This window comes from Mastomys coucha, unplaced genomic scaffold (genome assembly GCF_008632895.1).
Source record: "Mastomys coucha isolate ucsf_1 unplaced genomic scaffold, UCSF_Mcou_1 pScaffold6, whole genome shotgun sequence".
Classification (NCBI taxonomy): domain Eukaryota; kingdom Metazoa; phylum Chordata; class Mammalia; order Rodentia; family Muridae; genus Mastomys; species Mastomys coucha.
In genome coordinates this window covers 2,617,130-2,639,141 of record NW_022196912.1, presented here as the reverse complement: position 1 = coordinate 2,639,141, position 22,012 = coordinate 2,617,130, and the positions used below count along the sequence as shown (strand labels likewise).

The following is a 22,012-nucleotide window of genomic DNA, read 5'->3' as shown; positions in this document are numbered from 1 at the left end:
TCCTTGGCTAATATTAAACAGCCTTTTGATAATTGAATTGGAGAGTAATGATAGACATGCTTCGGGTTTTTGACAATGACATGCCTAGTAGTTTTCAAAGCCCTGCCTTACTATACTTGTCATCAAAAAAGCAAAAGAAAAATGTCTGTTTATTAATTAAGTGGACATGGAAATAACAGCATCTCTCTGAATGTGTTTTTTTGTCAGCAAATAATGATCATACACTCTGACAAGGCTACACAGATGCTTAAATGAGAAACTTGATGTTAAGATACCGTAGGGATATGCACTTACAAAGATAGTTGTGTTCACTCCATTCTGTCAAAACTTGAAGGATGCAGTGTGGATGAATAACTCTCAAAATTCTAGCATTTTGGAATATTTTAAAAGGCTATTAATGGTTTCTCTATGAAGAGATATTCTATAACTTGTGTAGACAAGAATGAACCAAGATGAAGATCAAGTGAAGAAGAAAGGCATTTATTTCTAGACTTCCCTTAAGATAGTAACTAAGGGGAGGGCACTAGGGAAGTGGACCCTGAGCCTGAGTGAGCCCCACGGCAGGACTTCTAGGCACCTAGGTATGTCACCACCTGAGCAAATCTTGGGGTGGTCAGATTATTTTTAAGACCTGAATTCATTATTCATTTACAACCCAGTGCAATAACGGTTACTGTCAACTCTTGACAGGCATCATGTCTCAAAGTACACCTGTGAGGGGTTCGTTAGATTAAGTTAGCCTCTTACACGACTGTGAGGAAATACTTAGATAGATTAATGGAAATCGGAAGACACACCCTAATAGTGAACAGCACCCTTCTCAAGGCTGGAGCTAAAAAACAAAACAACAAAAAAAGCAAAGTTGGCTCAGGACCAGCATCCAGTGTTCTCTAGTTGCCACATGTGGATGCAACTGGCTCAACTGCTTTAGCTACTCTGGCCAGGAGTCCCTGCTATGATGAACTTTATCCTTAAACGATGTGCCCTGTCCCTTAAGTTGCAATTGTCAGGGTAGTTCATCATAGCAACAGAAAAAGTAGGACAAGCATCCCTAGAATCAATAAAGCTCCAGAAAAGACAAGCAGAGCATGAGGAATTAAAAGGATTCTTATGTTCAATTGATACTGAGAATGTGCCATTATGGAGCTCTTTGACAATAAACAATAAAAAATGCTGTATGCTACTGAGATTGTTAACATATTAAAATATGTGCTTTTCATAAAAGAGAAATACAAAATATAGCAATATTTGAGGCTCTGATGGTTAACTATTGTTGTGGGTAAGAATAGAGGAAGGGTGGCTAGGTGGTTTTCTATACAAGAAGTGATGTAATACATTCTGAGAGATATGCTTAATCTCAATTAAACACCTGTGCTTAAACCTTTGATGATCATCTAAACAGGTAAAAGTGTAAATGAACTAGACAAGGTCTGCCCATGACCTCCCAAGAGCTTCATGAAAACATATTTAACCAGAAGGAAGATGCATTGAAAGACATAGATTCTACCTCCATTTTTCCTATTTGCATGACCCTGTCAGTCTGGTTCACTCAAGCTGCTTTGATTTCTGCTGTCACAGTGTTAAGTGAAAAGTGATGTTCTCATCCAATCCTAGAGCTGAAAGAGGCTAACATTTAAAGAAATAATCAATTCCAGAGGTCACTCAGTTAATAATTGGCAGGCTCAGGCCTAGAACTCAGTCAGTTGATTGCCTTTATGCATAGCTACTGCTTACTAGGTTTTTAATTGTTAAATATTATAAAACTTTTATAGTTTGTATAGTTTAAAGTTCATGATCTCATTTGCTGTTTCTATTTTTCTAATTTATTGAATTTTCAATTTTATAAGTTAACAAAAAGGAGCTTTGTAAATTTATGCAACACCAATAAGTGGCAATGGCCTAATTTTCACATGAACATAGTTCTGAGAATTGTCATCATCAGACTGAGAAGCCTAAATAATTTACACGTTAGTGTACATTTAAACCAATGAATCATCCATCTTAAATATACTTATAAAACAAGTCCAGTGTGTATCTGAAAAATAAAACTTGTGTTTATGCTACAAGAAATAAAAGCAGCAACTTGACAAAGGGGACTTGTGCAAAGAAATTTTCCTAGAACATTAAAATTTAAGGCAATAGAAGATAGTGGTGATAAAATTCTGTTTCATATTTTTATTTGACTATTTTATGATGCAGTCCAGATGACTGCTACATATGGATAAACTTTGTAGGGTTTTGTTTATCATTGTGTTTGGAGATTACCTGTTTTCAAAGAGGAATTATGTTTATTTGTCTAAAGACTGATATTTTCTAATAGCATGTGCTTTTAGAGCTAGGTATAAATATGATAATTGGACTTTAAGTGCACTGATTCCTCCTAGCTGGCCCCTTCTCCCATATATCCCCTCATACTGTAGCCATCAATGGTACCTGGTACACAAAAAAATGTAGATACTTTCCCATTGGAGGCATTTATGGTGTATTTACTCACAAATGGATAAACAATCTAAAGCATAAATATATTACTATTTGGGGACAAACTCAAAATTTCTCTATGCTGTCAGGATTATTTAGCACATAAATATCTCAAAAATGTGTTGCAACACTATTCACTGACCATCTTCTTCAGGACATATGAATGATGTCTTTGTTTACAACATCAGCAGTAAATTGATGTGGAGTAGCAATACCTGTTCCAAACATTCAGAGTTAAAAAGTCTCCAGTCGCCGGGCGGTGGTGGCGCACGCCTTTAATCCCAACACTTGGGAGGCAGAGGCAGACGGATTTCTGAGTTCGAGGCCAGCCTGGTCTACAGAGTGAGTTCCAGGACAGCCAGGACTACACGAAGAAACCCTGTCTCGAAAAAGCCAAAAAAGAAAAAAAAGTCTCCAGTCACCTACAATAATTAATGACCAGAGCAATCTTCATCCAGGTAGAATATAGTAAAGAGTTTTGATAATCAATCTTCTTGGTTGTGATCCAAAATAAGTCAGAACGTTTCTATCAACAAGCATGTTCCAATCCACAGCAGATGTGCTGGGCACAAAAGTGGTGGCTGGATGATTCACAATGAATTCTACTCCAAAAGACCAGCCATGAATCCACATGGCGAACCCTCTCTACCCTAGTGTAAAAAACCTGTGAGATCATGGAATCATTTTGGGCTATGGGGTAACAAAATTTTTACGGTAATTTCTCTTTCACTCTGATCAGAGATTGGCTCCATTTCTTGGCCCATTTCTGACATGTCATGTCTCAGTAGCCTGGCACACACACACACACACAAACAAGATATATCTAAGCACTCTTCAAAACTCAGCACTCCTCCTAGAACTTTAGTATATGCCTCGAAAGTACGTTGAAAGAATATGTTGTAAATTCCAGCTATGAATTTTATCCTTAAATAATGTCATTGAGTTTTCTCAAAGACAAACCCTGCTTTAAAATCCATTAACATCTCTCCCTGGAGAAACTCTTTTCCTCTTTAATAGTATAAGCTCATCACAGCAATATAATTTCCAAAGCTCACATTTGCAGGAGGAGAAGAACTGACATTGGTTGCTAAGATCTGTGAATGCTTTCTCTTTTCTGCATCTCCTGAAAATATTGAGAGGCTTTAAGCTAATTTTCTAAAGTATGCAGAACATTGGTGCTTAGGAATGCTGGGAGCAGGGCAGGGAACCTGAGCATAGCACTGACATCATTCTATGCTCCACACATATGGCTCAGCACAAAAGCAGGACTGGCTGAGCACACGGGTCTATTCTGGACTCCAGTTGGCTTTAATTATAAGCAGGCTTGCTTCTTATCATTTACAGTTACACAGTTCTTCACCGACTTAACTATAAAAATATAATTTTATATAGAAGTTGTTCCACCATTTATGTTTTTAAATTCATACAAAATTTGGGAGGGGAAGGGCGGAAACTGTCTCCAAATCTGCTTCTCATACATATGCACTTAAGAAAATCCTCACCACAATCTCTGCAACTGGGTCAGCTTGCACAAAGACACGTATGACAGACATGAGCTCCCCTGCACCCAAAAACCTTGTAAGTGACACCTCATCTTAGAGCAAATGAAGCATAGCATGAGAAGAAAATGAAGAAGAATGAACCTGGATCCAGCAGTTTCTAAAACATAAGAGACTACATTTTCTTCCTTAAAATATGCTACCCAAGCTTTTCTTTCCTTTTACACATTTAAACATATATGTATGTGCTCCTTATTAAGAAATAAACATTCTTATGCTTCTCAGAAATTTTAATATAGTCAAACAGGCTCACGTATTTGTCCACACATGCACATTTGCAAGAGTTACAGATTTTAAACAAAGCCTCTATTTTAACTTGCCTTCATTTCCTGGTAGAAATTTATCACACTGTCATTTACCTTTTTTGCTTTGTTTTCTCTCTCATCTATTAAGCTTAGCAATTCTTTCCTTGTGAACCCTTTATCCTAATAATTAGCTAAATATCCATCAAGCTTAATGACCCAAGAAATTCAACATCACCTCTTTCTTATTAGGTTTCTTTCAACCTACCACCCTATAAGCCCTACTCTGGGGTCCTCTGCCCTTCCTGCACACCCTGATTTTAGAGTGCACCACCCTCAGAGGCAGATTTTTCAGCCTAATGCTCTCAGCTTGTTCTCTACAGAATTGCCTCTTTTCTAGAAAAGAGAGGGGAGACATGTGAAAACTTCACACCTGCATTTTATTTAGGACCTTAAATTCTGACTGGTGAGTATGTGGGGATGGAGGGAGGTTTTACAAACAAATGTGGCCACATAAATAGCACCTCTGAAAGAAAGAAAGTTCTCTGACCCTAAAGAATAATGCCAAATGTGGCCAATGCAACTGTCTGTAGCAGTCCATCGTGATTTCTCCTTTTTAATGATAGATAAGCCTGATTTTTCATTCACATACAGGCAATCAGTGTATTCTGGAGGGAAATAAATGTTACCAAAGACCAGCAGACAGGGTCTGCCTTGGGTAGAAGCTGCATTTGTAAAGGAGTGTCAAACTGCTACAGGGTCCCTTGTTGTCTTCTGTCACCTCCACAGGCCTTGTCCCCGTTCTCAGGCCTTACTACTCGGTCACTCTGCAGAGTCAGACCCACAGAGAACTCATGTGCATGTGAGATTATTAGCTCATAGCGCCCCACTGCTACAATTAGCCATCCCACACACTCACATACCCCCATCTGGTGCACCACTCCTACCCACCCACTCACTGTCTGGCCCTCCTGTGCCCTGGCTCTCCTTCCTCCCACGGGACTGGCATAATTCTGCACAAAAGCTGGGCAGTGGTTGAGGGCTACACTCAGGTAAGGTAGCAGTATGCTCCCCAGAATCTAGGGAGTCAGTGGAAGGAACACCTGAAACTCATTACTGTTTCCCAGGGATCTGCCCTCTTACACTTATAGAAAGCCCTGGTTAAGGTTTTACTAGGTGTCTCTAAAGGAATTCCTGGGAGAACCAGGTGAGGTAAACAATCAATTCTTTGGAGCCAAAGTAAAGTGTGTCACTATTCCACTCCCAGAGAGGGGTTGCCAGGGTGACCTGCCTTTGTTCATTAGATCATGCTGTAGCTTTTCATGCCTATCCCACAGTAGTCCCGAGGTAGGAAGTCTATCCCAGGAGAAGGGGCCAACATCATTGTAGTACTAACAGTTGCCCCTGGGAGGGGAAATACATGGGAGAGGGCAGAGGATCCAAGGAGCAGAGTCTCAAAGATGAATGGACTGCAAGAGATGGAAGAGCAGCCAAAGAAAGTGATCACAACTTCCAGCCTGCTGGGTAAATGAGCAGGTCTTACACTCAGAAAAGACAAAGACTAATAGTGGAGAAAGCCTCACATGCACTGGAAAGGGGGGGAAAACTGGCTGATTTTGTTATTTTAATTTTGGCAATTAGGTGAATCTGATATAGCTTTCATCTAAAGATAAGAGAATACTGGCTTACAAGGCATTTCTCTACACTCAGCCCTTTCCTACCAAACTGGAAAACAGATCCCTTTTCCTCAAATATCTCTTCTTCCAGGCAGAACTTCTGGCTTAGCCCAGGCAGCCTGCACTCCACGGAAATCCTCCACAGAAAGAACTGCACAGAGGAAGAAGCTAGACTGGCTGTGCTTAAGAGCCTGATCTTCAGGGAGATAGGGTCTGTGAAGTCTCAGATCACTCCTATTGCATCTAGAGAATAACTCGGCCGCGCGCGCGCGCGTGTGTGTGTGTGTGTGTGTGTGTGTGTGTGTGTGTGCGCGCGCGCGCGCGCGTGCGCGAAGTAGAGAAAGTAGAGAATGACCAGGATCAGAGAAGGTAGCTCATTATACTGCTGCTTTCTCCAAGTAAGGCACAAGTGAGGCAAGAGGGCCTGGCCTCCTGTTGAGTGGGTGCCTAGTCCTGGGACCTCTTTCCTAGTACTGCAGTCAGGGAGCAGTGATTCAGAGATGCACAGGTTTGAACGCTCACTGCTCCTGCTCGGGCCAGGGAAGATGGTCTGGAGGTGGGGCAGCACTGCACAGACAAAAGGTTCTGCAGAGCCCTCCTCTCTCTCCCTCTTGTCCCTCTGTGGAGCGTGGCGCCCCATCTGGCCACTGAGTGACCTTCTGGCGAGAGACGCCCCCTTCCAGCGGGGCCAGGCTCCCTACCCAGGCTGGTCCTTTATTAGATGCCCACAACTCCCAGCACCTCGGCAAGGCACGCCCCTCCCACCCCTCACCACAAACACCCGCGCTGCCTTCACCCATCCCCTTCTATTGTCTTCAAAGAGATAAGTGGCTCCCAACAAGCACACCTAAATGCACCTCCCTTTTCTCTGGCTCCCATATCTTAGAGCCTTAGGGGCCAAGACGCCGCGATAAAGTACAGGGTTGAAGAGGGGAAGCCAGGGGATAACCCGCAAGAACTTGGCATTGCAGACCCACCGTGTCCGCCTCGCAAGGATGCTGGTGACCTGTAGATTGCAATAGGCACTGAATGATGCTTGCTGCTGCCATGGAAATGGTGGATATGGTGCGTTCCCAAACTGGATGCCCCCCAGGCCACTCCTAGGAGGCCGCTGAGGGTGAGCGGGACTATCCAGAGCAGAGCCAGACGCCCCCCTGCGCCGCCGCCACTGCCGCCCCCGGGCGATCCCAGCTCGGCGCCGCACCGAAGCATCCTCTGGTACATGGCCGGGCGCCCGCCAAGGGGCAGCCGCCGCGGGAGGCAAAGTTTGGGGCACGAGAAGAGGAGAGGAAGCCGGGGATCGGGCGGCTTGCGGTTGGCTGCTGGACTGGCCGTTTCACCGCGCCAGGACACCCATCCTCTCCCTCCTTCGGACAGTCTTCTCAGGGTCCTGGAGTCTGCCGTGCCCTACACCCCAAACAATCCGAAACATAGCCGAGGCGAATGTAGCTGGCAGGAAGACTTGTCTGGAAAGGCAGCCCCTCGAAGAACAGCAAGCGCAGAGAGGGTGGCTGCTCCCAGGTTTGCCGGGCTCCAGGTTCTCCAGAGATACTCCCCAAGAGTTTCGGGCGAGAGTGTGTGCCGGGGTTGGGGAGCCTGGAAATTGTTTAAAGCTCCTCCCGGAGGGTCTTCACTTCTACATGACAGCCATCCACTGGGAATCCACTAGGTAAATCCATTTAGCATTGTGAGTGGGGAACGGGGAGATCACTTCGCCGGTCCACTCTCCTTTCAGGAGAGAAGCAGACCCCATGGACGCGAGGCACCCCTTCCCTCCATTCAGCCCTGGCCAGCTCTCCAGCTCCCGCCAGCCTCCCCCGGGCAGCGCGCAGAGCAGCGCCGCGCATCGCCTGCTCCAGAGGCAATCTCCGAGTCCGCCGCCTCCTGACACTACGCCCGACGATGGGTTCAGAGGGAAGAGGGCACCCTTGTGAAGACAGCAGGGATCGAACTGGGGAAAGCGAGCAGAGGAAAAGCAGGAGCAGATGAAGGCACGGAAGAGGTGAAAAACATTTAAAAAAAGAAAAAGAAAGAAAGAAAAGGAAAGAAAAATAGAAAGAAAAAATAAATAAATAAAAGAACTGAAAAACCACACACGCTGGTGAAGCTAGGGGCTCTATGCAAATCTGCAGTCTCCAAACAGCAAATCACGGAAGCTCGGATGCAATGCAGAGGACGAGCCTAAGTAACGAGGGAGGCTGGTCTAGTTCTCCGGAAAAAAAAAAAAAAAACTCGCCCGCTTTGCCTCTCCCTGGCATTCTCCACACATCACAGGGACACGTGGACGGCGATGCGGGAAACACCTAAAACGCAACGCTCCTTCCTCAGCTCCCTCTGAAACACTTGGCCAAAAGGCACTGTCCTCTACCCCTCTGCATAAAAGTAACCAGTGTCTTTGGAGCTCTTAAAAGGGAAGGAATTCTTTTTTTTTTTTTTTATTTTTTTTATTTTTATTTTTAAATTGGACCAAACTTGTTTTACAGGGTGTTCAAACTCAAACTGCTAAAAAAGGCTTGACACCATCCACTCGGCGTCAGTTCCGATGATCTGCTTACTGCACATATTATTTATAACAAAGAGCCCTCCATCCTCATTACAACATCGTGCCTCACAGGAGCCAGTGTAAGTCAGGGGGACTGAAAGTCTAGGAAGGCAACAGGATGAGCAGCCAGGGGAGAGATAGAAGAGGGAAGCAGGGAGCAGAAGAGAGAGAGAAGAGAAAGAGAAGTGATGTGAGTTAACTATCTTTCAGTAAATAAATTGGGATATCCAAGAATTCTTGAGATATCGAGTCGTCCAACTGTGATCTCTCCTATTCCAATGGCGGGTTCTCACCCTATTTCATAAGAGAAACAGAATCAGTGCAAACATTCTAAGACCTAGTGTCCCCAAGAACAAAAAGGCATTTATATGAAACTGGACATCTTTCCTGAAAGCTTTGTGTCCCTGGGGTGGGAGTGGGGAACAGGAAAAAAAAAAAGCCCGCCATTCATACTAGATCACACACAGTACATGAAAAAAGATAAGTAGGGGGGCACCTTCAGATTAAGATCCGGGGCTATAGCTGAAATATTGCCCAGTATTTCAACAAATGATGAAGACAGCAGTGTGCCCCTAGAGTGAGTCTTGTAGTTATTTCTGTTGAAGGACAAATCCACATACCTCTGAGCACACAGCCTCTCACAGACTTTTTACTCTATGTATAATATGCGGCAAAAATATGAGAGCCTTGTTTTATTAAAATATTATTATTAATTATTGCTATATTAAAACAGGATATCATATAGTGTTGGCTGGGTTTGAACTCCAAATCCTCCTACCCACTCTTCATAAGCACTGGTATTATAGGAATGTGTTACCATACTTGATGCGAACTTTCATACCTTTGAAACTTATTCTGAGAGGATTTGGTTCACACCAGATCCTTATACACATGGCCATTTGAATTTGTATATTGGATGCTAGCTCTTATAAACAGGTAAGTTTGTAAGTCAATCCACAAACAATACCAGGGGTTCCAAATCAAATGTGTGGCAATCCATCATCACCCCTTTCCCCCTCAAACCTTCTTTCATTTTACTGGAAATATAATTCTTTAGAACTTCATTATTCTATGTAAAAACACTGTTTCTCAGTTTCCCAGAGGGGCTGAAATATCAACAGAACAGAACCTGCCTCTCCTACTGAATGCTGCTTATATCCTTGTGTTTTGCTAAGTATGTATCTTAATTCATATGAAGAGTCCTCTCTATCTGTATTATATAAAGTACAGCTCCAAGAGAATGAAGAAATATGTTCAGAATATGTTCTTAAGACTACATCCGGGGATGGAGGAGATGCGTGTGTGGGGAGAAAGATCTGCCATGAAAGCCCAACAACCAGCGCTTGGATCACCAGAACCCCCATATAGCACATAGTTGCAGTTCAGGTATCTGTGACCCCAGTGTTCCCCTAGAGAGATTGGAGGTGGTGACAGGAGACTCTCCAGAAGCAGGAATATCACCTAAACCAGCTTACACAGCAAAAAGAGATCTCATCTCAAACAAGGTACAAAGAAGGCAGACACCCATACATTGTCCTGTGGCCTTCACACATGAGCAGTGGTATGTCCACACCCACATCCATTAACAAGTATACACTCTTGGAGGGTGCTGCTTATAGGCCCGTAGTTTGAATGTGACGTTGCAGTGTCTGCATGGAAAGAGGAGAGAAGATCGGTTTCGGTGACAGAGAAGCTTTTGTGCTTCCTTGGAAACATCTTTCACTAATTATGTCACATTGCTTTCTTGGCCTCTCTGAAGTATCCCACGAGTTCATTCATAGACTAGTCACCCTCTTATCTTCCTTAATAATCCCATGAGGCAGAAAAGATATAAAGCACTATTTAATGTTAGAATTGTTTTTAAAAATCCAATTCTCCATGCATTTTAGGCAGAATGCATCTTCTCCCATGTAGGTGTAAGCTGCATGGGCTGATTAATGTACCCAATACCTTATATCCTGTCTATCAGTAAGAAATGGAGTGCATTTTCTCCAGCACCCCATAGATGGTGTAATTTGTCCTTTCCATTCCAACTAGATCCCCAAAAGGGACAGGATATAATTCTTCCTTTGTACTCCCTCTAGTGCCCAGCATATGTGAAACATAGGTAATCTCAAACCCACCAAATTCTCATCATTTTCTATAGTTATGGTCCATGACCATGGCCATGGCCACCGTGAACACTGAAGCAGCACATGCTGAATCACTGCTGTTTGAGAAATGTCGGGTTAGGTTCTTCTGAACCCTGGTAATATCATTTTGAATCACTAGTTAACAAACAACTTTTTAAATGCTTCTATTTAAAGATATTACTTAATACACATTGTTCATTAACTAACATTGAACTCGACTCAAATGAAGCTTGTGTAAGATATGCATTTTGTCTGTCAAGGACATTTGAGCCTGTAAACCTTTCAGTGACAGGACTGGGCATTATTTTCAATGATTAAAATCAGTGAAGAACAGCATAAAGGGGTAAGCAAAGAGCTTCAGAGATGAATCAGAAGTAGAAGAATAATGTAGGTACATAAGGCACTGTCTCAGAAAAAAAAATCAAAACCCAAAATCAGTCAGTCAAACCAAAACAAAACTCAAGAAGTATAAAAATGCTGACACTAAATAAATTGCCATCTGAACGCTTTTGTGTGATACAGGACCAGAGGCAGGGAGGGAGAGAGTCTTGTTCAACTTGAGCTTTAAACCACTTTGGGAGACTGAAAATTTCACTATTTTTTGCAAGTGCACTAATAATTATCAAAGCATCAGAATTGATTTAGTTTGACAAACTAGTGAAAAAGGGATGAAGAATCTATATGAATAAACAAGATTAACTGTGTTTGTTTTTCTCTTGATTGCTAGGAAAAGATGAGGTAGCACGTTAGGAAATGACTCCTATACATTAAAGCACATACAAAGAGAATCAATGCAGAAGGTTCCAATGAGTTTTCCAAAGACAATTCACTGAAAAAGAATCTCCCTTCTGCTTTATATTGCTGAGGGCCTTGGGGGATAAAGGCAGGGTTAGGGAGAGGATAGGCTGGAAATCTTAGTTTTACAGGGGTCTCAGGAGCTTAAGAAGGAGTATTTATTGCTGTCTTGACAGAGAAAATTGTAGCTATTGTCTTTCAGGCAGATGTCCAGGGCACCTTTGCAATACTTAGGAGGTACTGGGGTGGACACAGTGCTGCTGCTGCACAGGGAGTGTTTGTTATAAATGGTAGTAATTTTGTGAAACAAGAAGCAGTTCTCTGTCCAGACTGTGGGCAAAACCTTACAAACACATGCCTCTTTTGGATGAGGTAATAAAGCTTGTTCTTATTGTTTAATCTGTGTCTCTTCAGATGACTAGGCAAGCAATTTGAGATTATGCTAAGGGAAACTGAGGCATTCACGACAAATTGTTGTTTTTAGATAGCTCAAAAATTTGTCAGAGGAAACATGCGGCTTTGGCTATCTGACTTATTTATTTTTCCAGAATGTGTAGTCTTTGAAAGTCAGTGACTTTGTCTGGGGTTCTCTTCTTTCTTTATGAGATATAGACTCACTATACCACTCACACTGTTCCCAAGTTATCCTCTTGCCTCAGCCCCTGCAACAGCTGAAGTTGTACCAATATACTGACTCCTCGCCCACAGTTTATCCTCTATTATCACAGCCAGAGCCTTAGAAACCAGAGATACTTGCTAAAAGTCTTGGGTCATTATGGTCTTTGATAATGCTGAAGATTTGCTTTTTAGTTTGAAAGTTGTTGAAGTGAGGGGTTGGAACTGGCTCTCTTTGTTTCAATTATTAATGTAGGAAATTCTGTGGAGTAGACAAAATATCTTGTATGCACATTTTACTTCCATTGGAATAAAATAATCTGAATCCTAAATACATCTATACTTTATCATGTGCAATGGTGGCAAAATAATACTGAGAACCAACAAATTATCTTTAGTTGGCATGACTCGATGGTCTGACTGTATTAACTCATATAGTCATATCAAAATGATGTGAAGACGCTATTTACATTGTATCCTGATACCACCTAATACTGAGAGATGATAAGCCTGACATACTTTAGTACTACAACACTTTCAGATTAGTATGAAGGAAAACATTTCTGGCAAATCACCTTTAGGCTTGCTTGTAAAAAGAATAGAAAGAAAAAAACAGAAAGAGAAAAGACTAGAATCTCCTCAACCTTCCCTCCAAAAAAGCGTAATTATTATCCAGTTCGGTTTCTATAGGAGAAACTGATCTATGTCTTGCATTCACTATAAACTAGTTGGAGATCTGTAGAGGAATAGTTGACCCTCACTTGCCTCTAACAACTCTAGCTCCTGACTACTACCCAAAGATAATCAAAGAACTATCTACCAGGAACAACAACATGAAGAGCCTGAGATGGACAATAGTGTTCAGAAGTGAATGATGAGTCTTTTCAGGAGGGAAGAATGAGTAGAATTTGGAAAGAAATAGAATAGTGACAGCCAATTCAAATTATTTTCTCATATCCCAAAGTTACTCTTTCTGTCTTAAAGAATAGAATAGTTGCCAGGCAGATATTTCTACCTTTTCATAGTTTCCTTAAACTTAATTGGAAATCCTTATGGCTCAGTATTAAGCTTTTTAAATAGGAAAGTAGACATTAATGTAACAGAGGGGAAGTATATTAAAACCCACAGGCATCACTAATCTTTTAAAAATTAAAATGAGATGTCAGTCTTGCACCTGGCAGTTCTACTGATGTCTTCTTAGAGACAAGCAGACCCCATATTTGCACCTACTTGTACTCAGTCAGAACTGAAGGAGAAAAGAGGGAAGGACTCACAAAAGAATAGACTCTGTGAGAACTCTAAATGTAAACTCCTGATCTTTTTACCTTTTTATATGATGTTAGGTCCTGAAGGGAATTGTGAGATTGATCAGTATAGAAGGACACAAAGAAAGAAAGAAAGAAAGAAAGAAAGAAAGAAAGAAAGAAAGAAAGAAAGAAAGAAAGAAAGAAAGAAAGAAAGAAAGAGAGAAAGAAAGAGAGAGAGAAAGAGAGAGAGAAAGAAAGAAAGAAAGAAAGAAAGAAAGAAAGAAAGAAAGAGAGGAAATCCACATTCCACAGTTAAATGTACTCTTGGGTATCTACTATAATCCCTTTGTTGTTTTTTTCCCCTTAATATTGGTAAAACTGTAACAGAACAGTTATTTTGTGTGTAGTTTGTATATAGACTTAGAAGTTCATTTTCATTCCCAAACACCCATCATCCAGTCACAGACACAGACTGGTGTATATAGTCAATCTCTCTATTACTTAAGAGTCTACTGAGTAATATAAATCAGGGAGAGTGGTGTAAATTCAACATGAGCCAACATGATACACAGTTCACTGAAATGAAATTAAAGTCTGGATATTCAGTTGATTTCAGTGAAGTCAAGGTTACTTATATGTAGGACTGGAATATTTTATGATCTGTATGTTTCCTTTGTCCTATTTAGTAAAAATGTAATTTATGAGACCTAGCTAAAAGTCAGTGCCTAAGCACCAAGGTACATATTACAGGCATCTGCTTGAGTACCAAACATTAAAGTCACTGTAAGAATGTATTGTTTGTCTACTTTTCATCAAATTTGTATGTTGTATTGTTGACAAACTGTCCTATAGCCCATATTCTTCCAAGGTTAGTGTGTTCATTCCTTAGCTGGGAAACATGGAGCTGGGTGTGAGTATGTGAGTTTGAATCTCTCTTTGCCATTATTAATGTGACAACAGGTATCTCTCCAAGTTTGGTCATCTGCAGAAAGATTATAGTCCTGCATTTAATATTATTGGAACGTGTTTTATGATGGGTTAAACACTTTATTCACATAAGGAGCTATGCAGTGGGTTTTAACAATATTTTCAACTATCTTTATCCTGTTAAACTTGCTAATATATCAAATAATTTATTAATTTGGCTTTCCTAAGTCAACCATGCTTAAATTATAGTGTGCATTGAAAAACCTATAAGTTCTGTTGGTTTTTTTTTCTTTTTTCTGTTTTTCTTTTTTTTCAAGACAGGGTTTCTCTGTGTAACCCTGGCTGTACTGGAACTCACTCTGTAGACCAGGCTGGCCTTGAACTCAGAAATCCACCTGCCTCTGCCTCCCAAGTGCTGGGATTAAAGGCGTGCGCCACCACCACCCGGCTAGTTCTGTTGTTTTTTTATGTGTCAGGTTACAGGTTACTTTGGTTTTGGCCTCCTGAATGTCTAGTGGCTAGGCGACTCTGGAGTAGCTGGGTTAGGGGAAAAAGACCGACTGTTACTCTGTCTGAATGCTGCCCTTGACATAGGCTTTACTAGTGAACACAGTGTGCTTTGGGATTAAGCTGCTTAGCATGGATCTCATCTCCATTTAGCTGCCTCCTAAACTATAGACAGGTCAGTGTGCTCTAAGCATGTTGGACCATTTCTCTGCTGTAAAGAACTTTTGAAGACTTCGAGACACCATCATTTTCATCTCACATTTTATCTCCCAACAGTCTGGTTGGAAAGTCTATCAATTTCCCTGCTGCTCTTTGCATCTGAGCCCTTATTTAGTGACTGTGCTAGTGGTCTCTACTAACTTACTAGCAATGTGACTTTAGGTAGTCTATTTAAACATAATTTTCTCATCTGAAAAAAAGATTCTAATAATTGAAGGGTCACTGTTTGCATTAAGGGATGTGATACATTTCAAATAAGATATTACCTGTTACCTAAATGTATGTACTGATCTTATGGCTGATGATAATCTTGGGTTATTTTTTTCCTTTAGAGGAGGAAAACCAATCATGGTAATATTTGTTGTCAAATAAAACCCCAAACTGCTAATGTTCCAACTAGTCACCCACTACAACAAAAGCAAGTAGGTCATCTCTCCCAGGGGCTGGCATGTCAAGTTTCGTTTCTGGCCAGCATTAGCCACAGAGACGACCAGTGTCATAGACTGACAGGCTGGCACCTGTCTGCCTACATAACAGAACACAGTCCTCATGTTCCTGCCTCTCTGCACAAAATGTAACATGAGCTTGTTTAGGATAGAATCAGATTTAGAAGGTCAATTATAAGCCAAGGTAAGAGGATGTGGAACTAATGCACAATTTGCTGGTTCTCTAGTAAGCACAGGCATTTAAACCAGAAACCAGAAATCATGTCCATACCATGTGTTTAATTTCCTAAGCATCCAAGTTCTTATATCTTGAGCCAGCTTACTCTATCTTTGCAATTCTATATTCTGAAACCTACATCTCCATTTGAATGAAGTGAAAGGAATGAAATCATGCAGTTTGGATAGGATCTTAAATAGCTTTACTTGGAATTTGTAATCTGATCCCCATCAAATCCAATAGTTATTAGATTAGGTATATGTTGCATTACAAATTTGTCACAGTGATATTTTGTTGTTAGTACTGTAGCTTAGCATGCAAGGCTATTCCACTACAAAGATCTCCTTCACTGCAGGCAAAGTTAGAGCTTCATAGCATGACGATAAGCCTCAAAGTTGTCTCTGTGAAGCCTCTCTAGTCTTAACTGCCTCAACTTCTGCTGTTTCCCATGCAGGCCCTGTGCCTCCAACCCTGGCTGTGCTTACTCTTCTCTAAAATGTGGTGGGATGTTTGTTAGCTTATTTTGATATTACCCACCTCATTCCCTTATAGAAAAAAGAAAAGGATATGACTCCCCCATTCTTCCCTCCTAATAGTAACTCATTCTTCAATCAATGTTTTTGCTTGTTTAATTTTGTTTTTTTTTTGTTTTGCTTTTGTTTGTTTTTCATTTTGTTTTGTTTTGGTTTTCAAGACAACTTTTCTCTGTATACTCCTGACTGTCTTTGAACTCACTCTGCAGACCAGGCTGGCCTCAAACTCAGAACTCTGCCTGCTTCAGCCTCCCCAGTGCTGGGTTTGAAGGTGTTTGCCATCACCACTGGTCTTCAATCAAAATTTTAAACATATTTCTTTGTTATAACTTTTTGGGATGCTGTCAATTATTTATTTTTGTAATTATTGGAATGTCAAAAAAGAAGACAAGTAATAATATGCTCAAATTATAGATTTGTAGAGTGAGCATATGAATTAGCAAAGTTGGCTCTATCTCCATGTTTAGGAGTTTCAAAGGACCCAAATTAATAGAGAAATGAAATCCCTTACTCAGTTTACCCTGGAACTCTCTGGTTAACATTTTCTCTTGCTTACAACCAATAAAAAACCCTAAAGTTTAATTTTAACTAGAATGCCAAGGTAATTGATTACATGGAATAATAGAATTCGTTGTCATGTTTTCTTACTCCTGTAATAAGTGGATGTCATTCATTATCGTAAGGCATGAAAAACAAAATACCACCAGGCTAACCTTCCTGGTGGCAGCTGCATTTTGAGAAAAGTTTGATACCTAATTTCTGAATCAGTGGCTGTGTGAGTTTTTAGTGGAAATGTTGCTGGCTTCATCAGGATAATCATTCAAAAGTGATAAACACTAAACTTAGCATCAAATGTATTTACTGTGGGACAATTTATGAACCATAGCTGAGGAATGACAGGACTTGGTGTGGGCACTTCATGATTCAAGTCTCTGGAAGATCAATTTCTGGGTGAGTGGTACATGATCCAAAATATCAATTCCTAAAAGATGGGGGATGCTTTGTTTCTTATATAACACATATATGACCTCTGAAGCATCTTTTTAAAAATTAATCTATTATTTTAACTGTTTTCCATTTCCTTTTGTGAAAGAATTGCTTTCCCTCCCACTGGCTCTCTTCTGCTGCGGTGATGATTCCCCCAGAGGACCACGTGTTTATCTTGACAGGTGTTAGTAGATCCAGAGACCTCTGTGGAATTGTTCCCGCCTGCACCAGGGTACAGGAGAAAGCATAACATTGCAAAGGTAATGAACTTACCTTACTGCATTCTGAATAAAAGAAGCCACACAGCAAGTGGAATTAATTTGCTAATGTCTTTGTAATGAAGCTCTCATTAGACATATGTTGTAGTCTTCAATATCTAACAGACGGTACATATTAAAACAAAGCAACACTGGTGATTTTTTTTTTGAATGTTTAATGATTCCCTCATAGAACGCTCAGTAAAATATTTTAGCCTCAGATTGTTTTAAACATGGTATCACAGAAATACAACAAACATTTCTAGATATGCATTTTTAAAAACTCTGACTCGATAAAATCAATACTTTTTTCTCTGTTTCTCTTCAACAGTTAAAAGTAGATTTACTGTTTTGTTTTGGTGGTGGTGTGGGTTTCTCAGACAATATCTCAGATACCACAGGCTGGTAACCTTAAACTCCCTATAGTGGTGAGGGTAGATTTGAACACCTGACTCTCCTACCTCTACTTTCCCAGAGCTAGGATTACTTACAGCCTCCCTCGATAGAACCTAGCCTTTGGCACTCATTTTTAAAGGATAGAAAAACAGGAGTTTTATGTATAGAGTATTATGTATGTTATAGCATAATTTCATTTATTAATAAAATTTAGAGACAACTGATTGAGAATATAAGTGTTTTAATCCAATTCAAAGTGTTTTATATTAAACTAAATATTACCTAGCAGAGCAAGCATTAGCGTAAATGGAGGTTGAACTGAATAGTTTAACGGTCAATGAAAGATCAATACAAATAAATGCAATCAACACCCCTTCACATTAGCAATATTTCATTTAAAATTTGTCAAAGAAAAATTCCAAAACATTTCATATAAAAATCTACTTCTTTCAAAAATCATCTTTTTGGAGCATGGACTGCCCTTTTCTAGCCAATATTTATCATAGGATAAAGAAGAATTAAAATAAGACATCCTTGTGGCTCCACTCTGCCATGATCTTAAATGTTTATTTTAGTTTTCCTTGCAAATTCTCCCCGCCTTCTCTATAATCAAAGTTTTCCACGAGACTAGAAGATCTTCTCAGTCTTGCATTTTACTATTATAATTCAAATTTACTTATTCAACTATTATTCACTACCATACATTTCAGGGGAAAAGGAAACATGGGAAGAGAAAAGGAGAGGTTGGTCTTTTCTTCCTGAGCAGTAGCAGCCAAGAATGGTGTAAAAGCTATGATCATGAAGAAGAGCAAGTTCCTACTTTAGGGATTAGACACTACTCTGTTTTGTCCTGTTCAGTCAAAGTTTTGTTGTTTTTGCTTTTGTTTTTTACAAGTGATACTGATTTTTTTCAATTTACATAAATATACTCTAGGGAAACTTCAAAAAACCCCACAAACAGATATTTCTTAATCAATCAACAGAAGAGACAAAAAGTAAAATGAAGTAGCTGTCTTAAACCCTTGTGTAAGCATTTATACAGCCCGGGGAAGATTAAACTGCTAGACAAGCTAACGATAATGAACTCAATAGGAAAAACCTTGTATTGATCCACAAGGCATTCTTCTTCCCTTTCTTTAGGAAAAATACAGGTGATTTTTATTTTGAAGCTACTCACATAAAGTAGCATTAGACATATGAAAGCTATGTAAATTTCTGCAAATGTTTGTTTTACATCTGAGTCAAAAAACAATATTAACTACTGCCCTCAGTTGGCAATAAAGTCATATTGGAGAAAATATGTAGCAGAACACTGTATTCGACAGCACCATATGAAAACCATAATCATTTTTAAGTGCATTTCCATTCATGGAGGCACCAAGAATCTCTTAAATAATAAAGGCAAAAGGCAAAGCACAGGCACATGAACAAAACAGGGAGAAGGGAAATCAAGAGCTGATTCTCACTCCGCTTTGTAACTGTATACTGCTTATGTGAGTCATGTTTAGGAAACTTGTACATTTTCAATGATTAAACCTATTATGTCATATACTTAAGAACAAAAAGTCTTCAGAGTGACAAATCTTCTAATTTATTTCATCATATACCTTAGGTTCTCTGTTTTATCTGGCTATGGTCCCACCTTTCAAATTAGTGACTCCTATCTTTGTGTGCAGTGAGTGGCTGTGGATCAAGCTCTACCTCGTATTTTGACTTGTATTCCCACTTGTTAAAATACTGACACGATTAAGTCAGATTCATGCTTAATTTCCTATAGGGGTATTAAGGACCAGACAGCAATTATAGTCACACGTAGCTAACATTCCCTGCTTGGCATACAACTAGAGTACTATTTTCTAAATCTTGTGAGCAAAAACCTATTGCATAAGCCAGAAAATTGCTTGTGAAAGCTGAAGGTAATAAATACCACAGTAGCCAAATTAAAAGTCTGTAAACCAACTACCAAGCAGAATGAAATCAATCCATTACAGCAAAATCAACTTAGACAATCATAACCGTCTAAGATATTGATGACAGTCAGGATGCCTGAGAAAACTGGAATTTGTAAAGATGATTTTACTTTGACCCAGTGAAAATCCATCAGTCAAACCATAAGTAAAAATAGGTCAGTTTGAATCTTCTAGGTTTCTATAGAGTTGGTTTGATGACACATCAGAGAATGGAAAGTATGTTGAGATTGTTATGGTCTTGTTTTTTAGTGCAAAATGGTATAGTTTTGAATCAGACCTGATTATTTATTAGGTAGTGTCTGCCTTAAAACATAATCAGTAATAAGAGGGGTGGAACTGCCCAGTTATATTTTTGGAGAAACCCTATTCTGTGCTTCCCGAGAGCAAGCTATCACCCAAGAGAAGCTGATGTGACCCAGTAGCTCTAATTTTGCTTTCAACATCTATGTTTCTTTCTTCCTGACAAAGAGGAGTATTTCAGTGCATTGTATAGCAATGCAGTCCTCTAAAAATGTTCCTTTTCCCAGCCTTGGTTACAATCATGTTGCCTAAGTTAATAGTGAGGTGCTGGAAATGGAACTAGCATGGTTTTATATTTTTTTTCAGCTTATTTTGACCTAAAACCTTGTAACTCTTAAAAAATATATAGAGTTATTTTCCATGAACAACACCCATCTTGACACCATGTCCTCTAAACCACAGTAAGGATGAAGAAGCAAGAAGTGTGGGAGGAGGAGCATAAATGTTTGATGCCTTTTGACATGCTTTATTAAGGTCCTGGCCCACCAATTTCGACCTCTTAAGAAATCTTAAAACTAAGTGATCTATTTAATCAGATGTCAGTGCATTGGATTTTAGAAGCTAAATATACACCTGACGAATGTAACCAATTTCCAGGAAAGATGGTTACTCGCACAGGTGAGTCATACTGCCTATGTTCCAGGCACCCCACAGAGATATGTTTTCCTCAAGAAAACAGGTAACCTATGCTCTAGGTTTCTCAAGAGCCACAGCATTTTAGGAAATGTAAAACAGTCGTTTTAACTCCAAGACCGTTAAGGACAGTAATTGGGAAATAAAGTGGACTAGAGCACTTGAAAAGGAGAAAATGTCTTTGGGTAAGAACGTTATGGACCTAAAGGGAAGAGCTTGTGTTGTCCTGGTGGAACATATCAGGGAAAAAAATAAGACTAACAACGTTCCATTTACTAAAGATATTAATTAGAACTTGAAGGCTGAGGATATTGCTCAAGAACACTTACTCCACAATTATGAGGACGTGTCTTCAAATCCCAGCACCCTTATAAGCAACAGCTCATGGTTGTGAGTGTTTGTAAGCCCAGCACTGTGGAGCAGAGCTGGTCAATCAGTCAAACTCCCTGGCCAGTCAACCTAACCCAGATGGCCACTTTCTGTTCACTGTCTCAAGGCAATAAAATAGAAACCAATAGAGTAGACATTGCACATCTTCTGAATTTTACATGCACACACATTGGTCTATGTTCTCATAAACTCATGTGAACTAACCCCATGCACAGGACACACAACACACCACTCACACAGACTTGGAACTCGTTGAAGTATGTTCATATGCCCTCTCAACTTAGGGGTTTGGTAGAAGTGACCCAGGATTATTATTAATAAACTCATCTTTCATGTATTACACTCAAATATAAGAAATGTACAGCACCAGACATTCATTCATGGGCTTATTAATTAATATTTGAAATCTTCTCCACACCTAATAAGTATGCAAAGAACAATTTCTAAGAGAACAGAGGCTTATCAGAGAGACACATCCAGCAACAGGTCCAAAGTGGGATTCAGCTCAAGGGGAGGTCCTAAGGCCTGACAGTATTATGGAGGCTATGGAGCACTCACAAAAAGGCATCTATCTTGGCTGCCCTCTGGGAAGACCCAACAAGCAGCTGAAAGAGTCAGAGGCAGATATTTGCACCCAACCAATGGACAGAAGCAGCTGACCCCTGTTGTTGAATTATGGAAGGCTGAAAGGAGCTGAAGAGAAAGATTATCTTCTGGAGGTCTAGCAGTCTCAACTAATCTGGACCCCCAAGATCTCACAAAACAGACAGCATACACCAGCTGATATGAGACCCCCAACACACATACAGTACAGGACTTCCAGGACTGTGTCATTCAAAAATGATGCACCTAACCCTCAAGGGACTGGAGGCCCCAGGGAATTTAGAGGTCAGGTAGGGTGAGGGGTGGGGACATTCACATGGAGACATTTGGGTGAGGATGAG

At 40.3% G+C, this 22,012-nt stretch overlaps 1 protein-coding gene across 34 annotated transcripts in view; it reads right to left on the bottom strand.

Annotated features, from left to right (window-relative positions):
• The window catches only part of Nrxn1 (neurexin 1), a 1,104,407-nt gene that overhangs the window by 455,816 nt on the left and 626,579 nt on the right, over nucleotides 1-22,012 (bottom strand). For 2 of the 34 annotated variants that reach the window (XM_031356582.1, XM_031356583.1), the window contains exon 1: nucleotides 6,933-8,143. The exons of 30 other annotated variants lie outside the window; for them this stretch is intronic. In XM_031356582.1, the coding sequence (XP_031212442.1) occupies nucleotides 6,933-7,179 (247 nt within the window). In that variant the 5' untranslated portion in view covers nucleotides 7,180-8,143. Of the gene's footprint in view, nucleotides 1-6,932; nucleotides 8,146-22,012 lie in introns of those variants that run through there. 2 more of the 34 variants (XM_031356585.1, XM_031356584.1) reach the window with 2 other exon arrangements.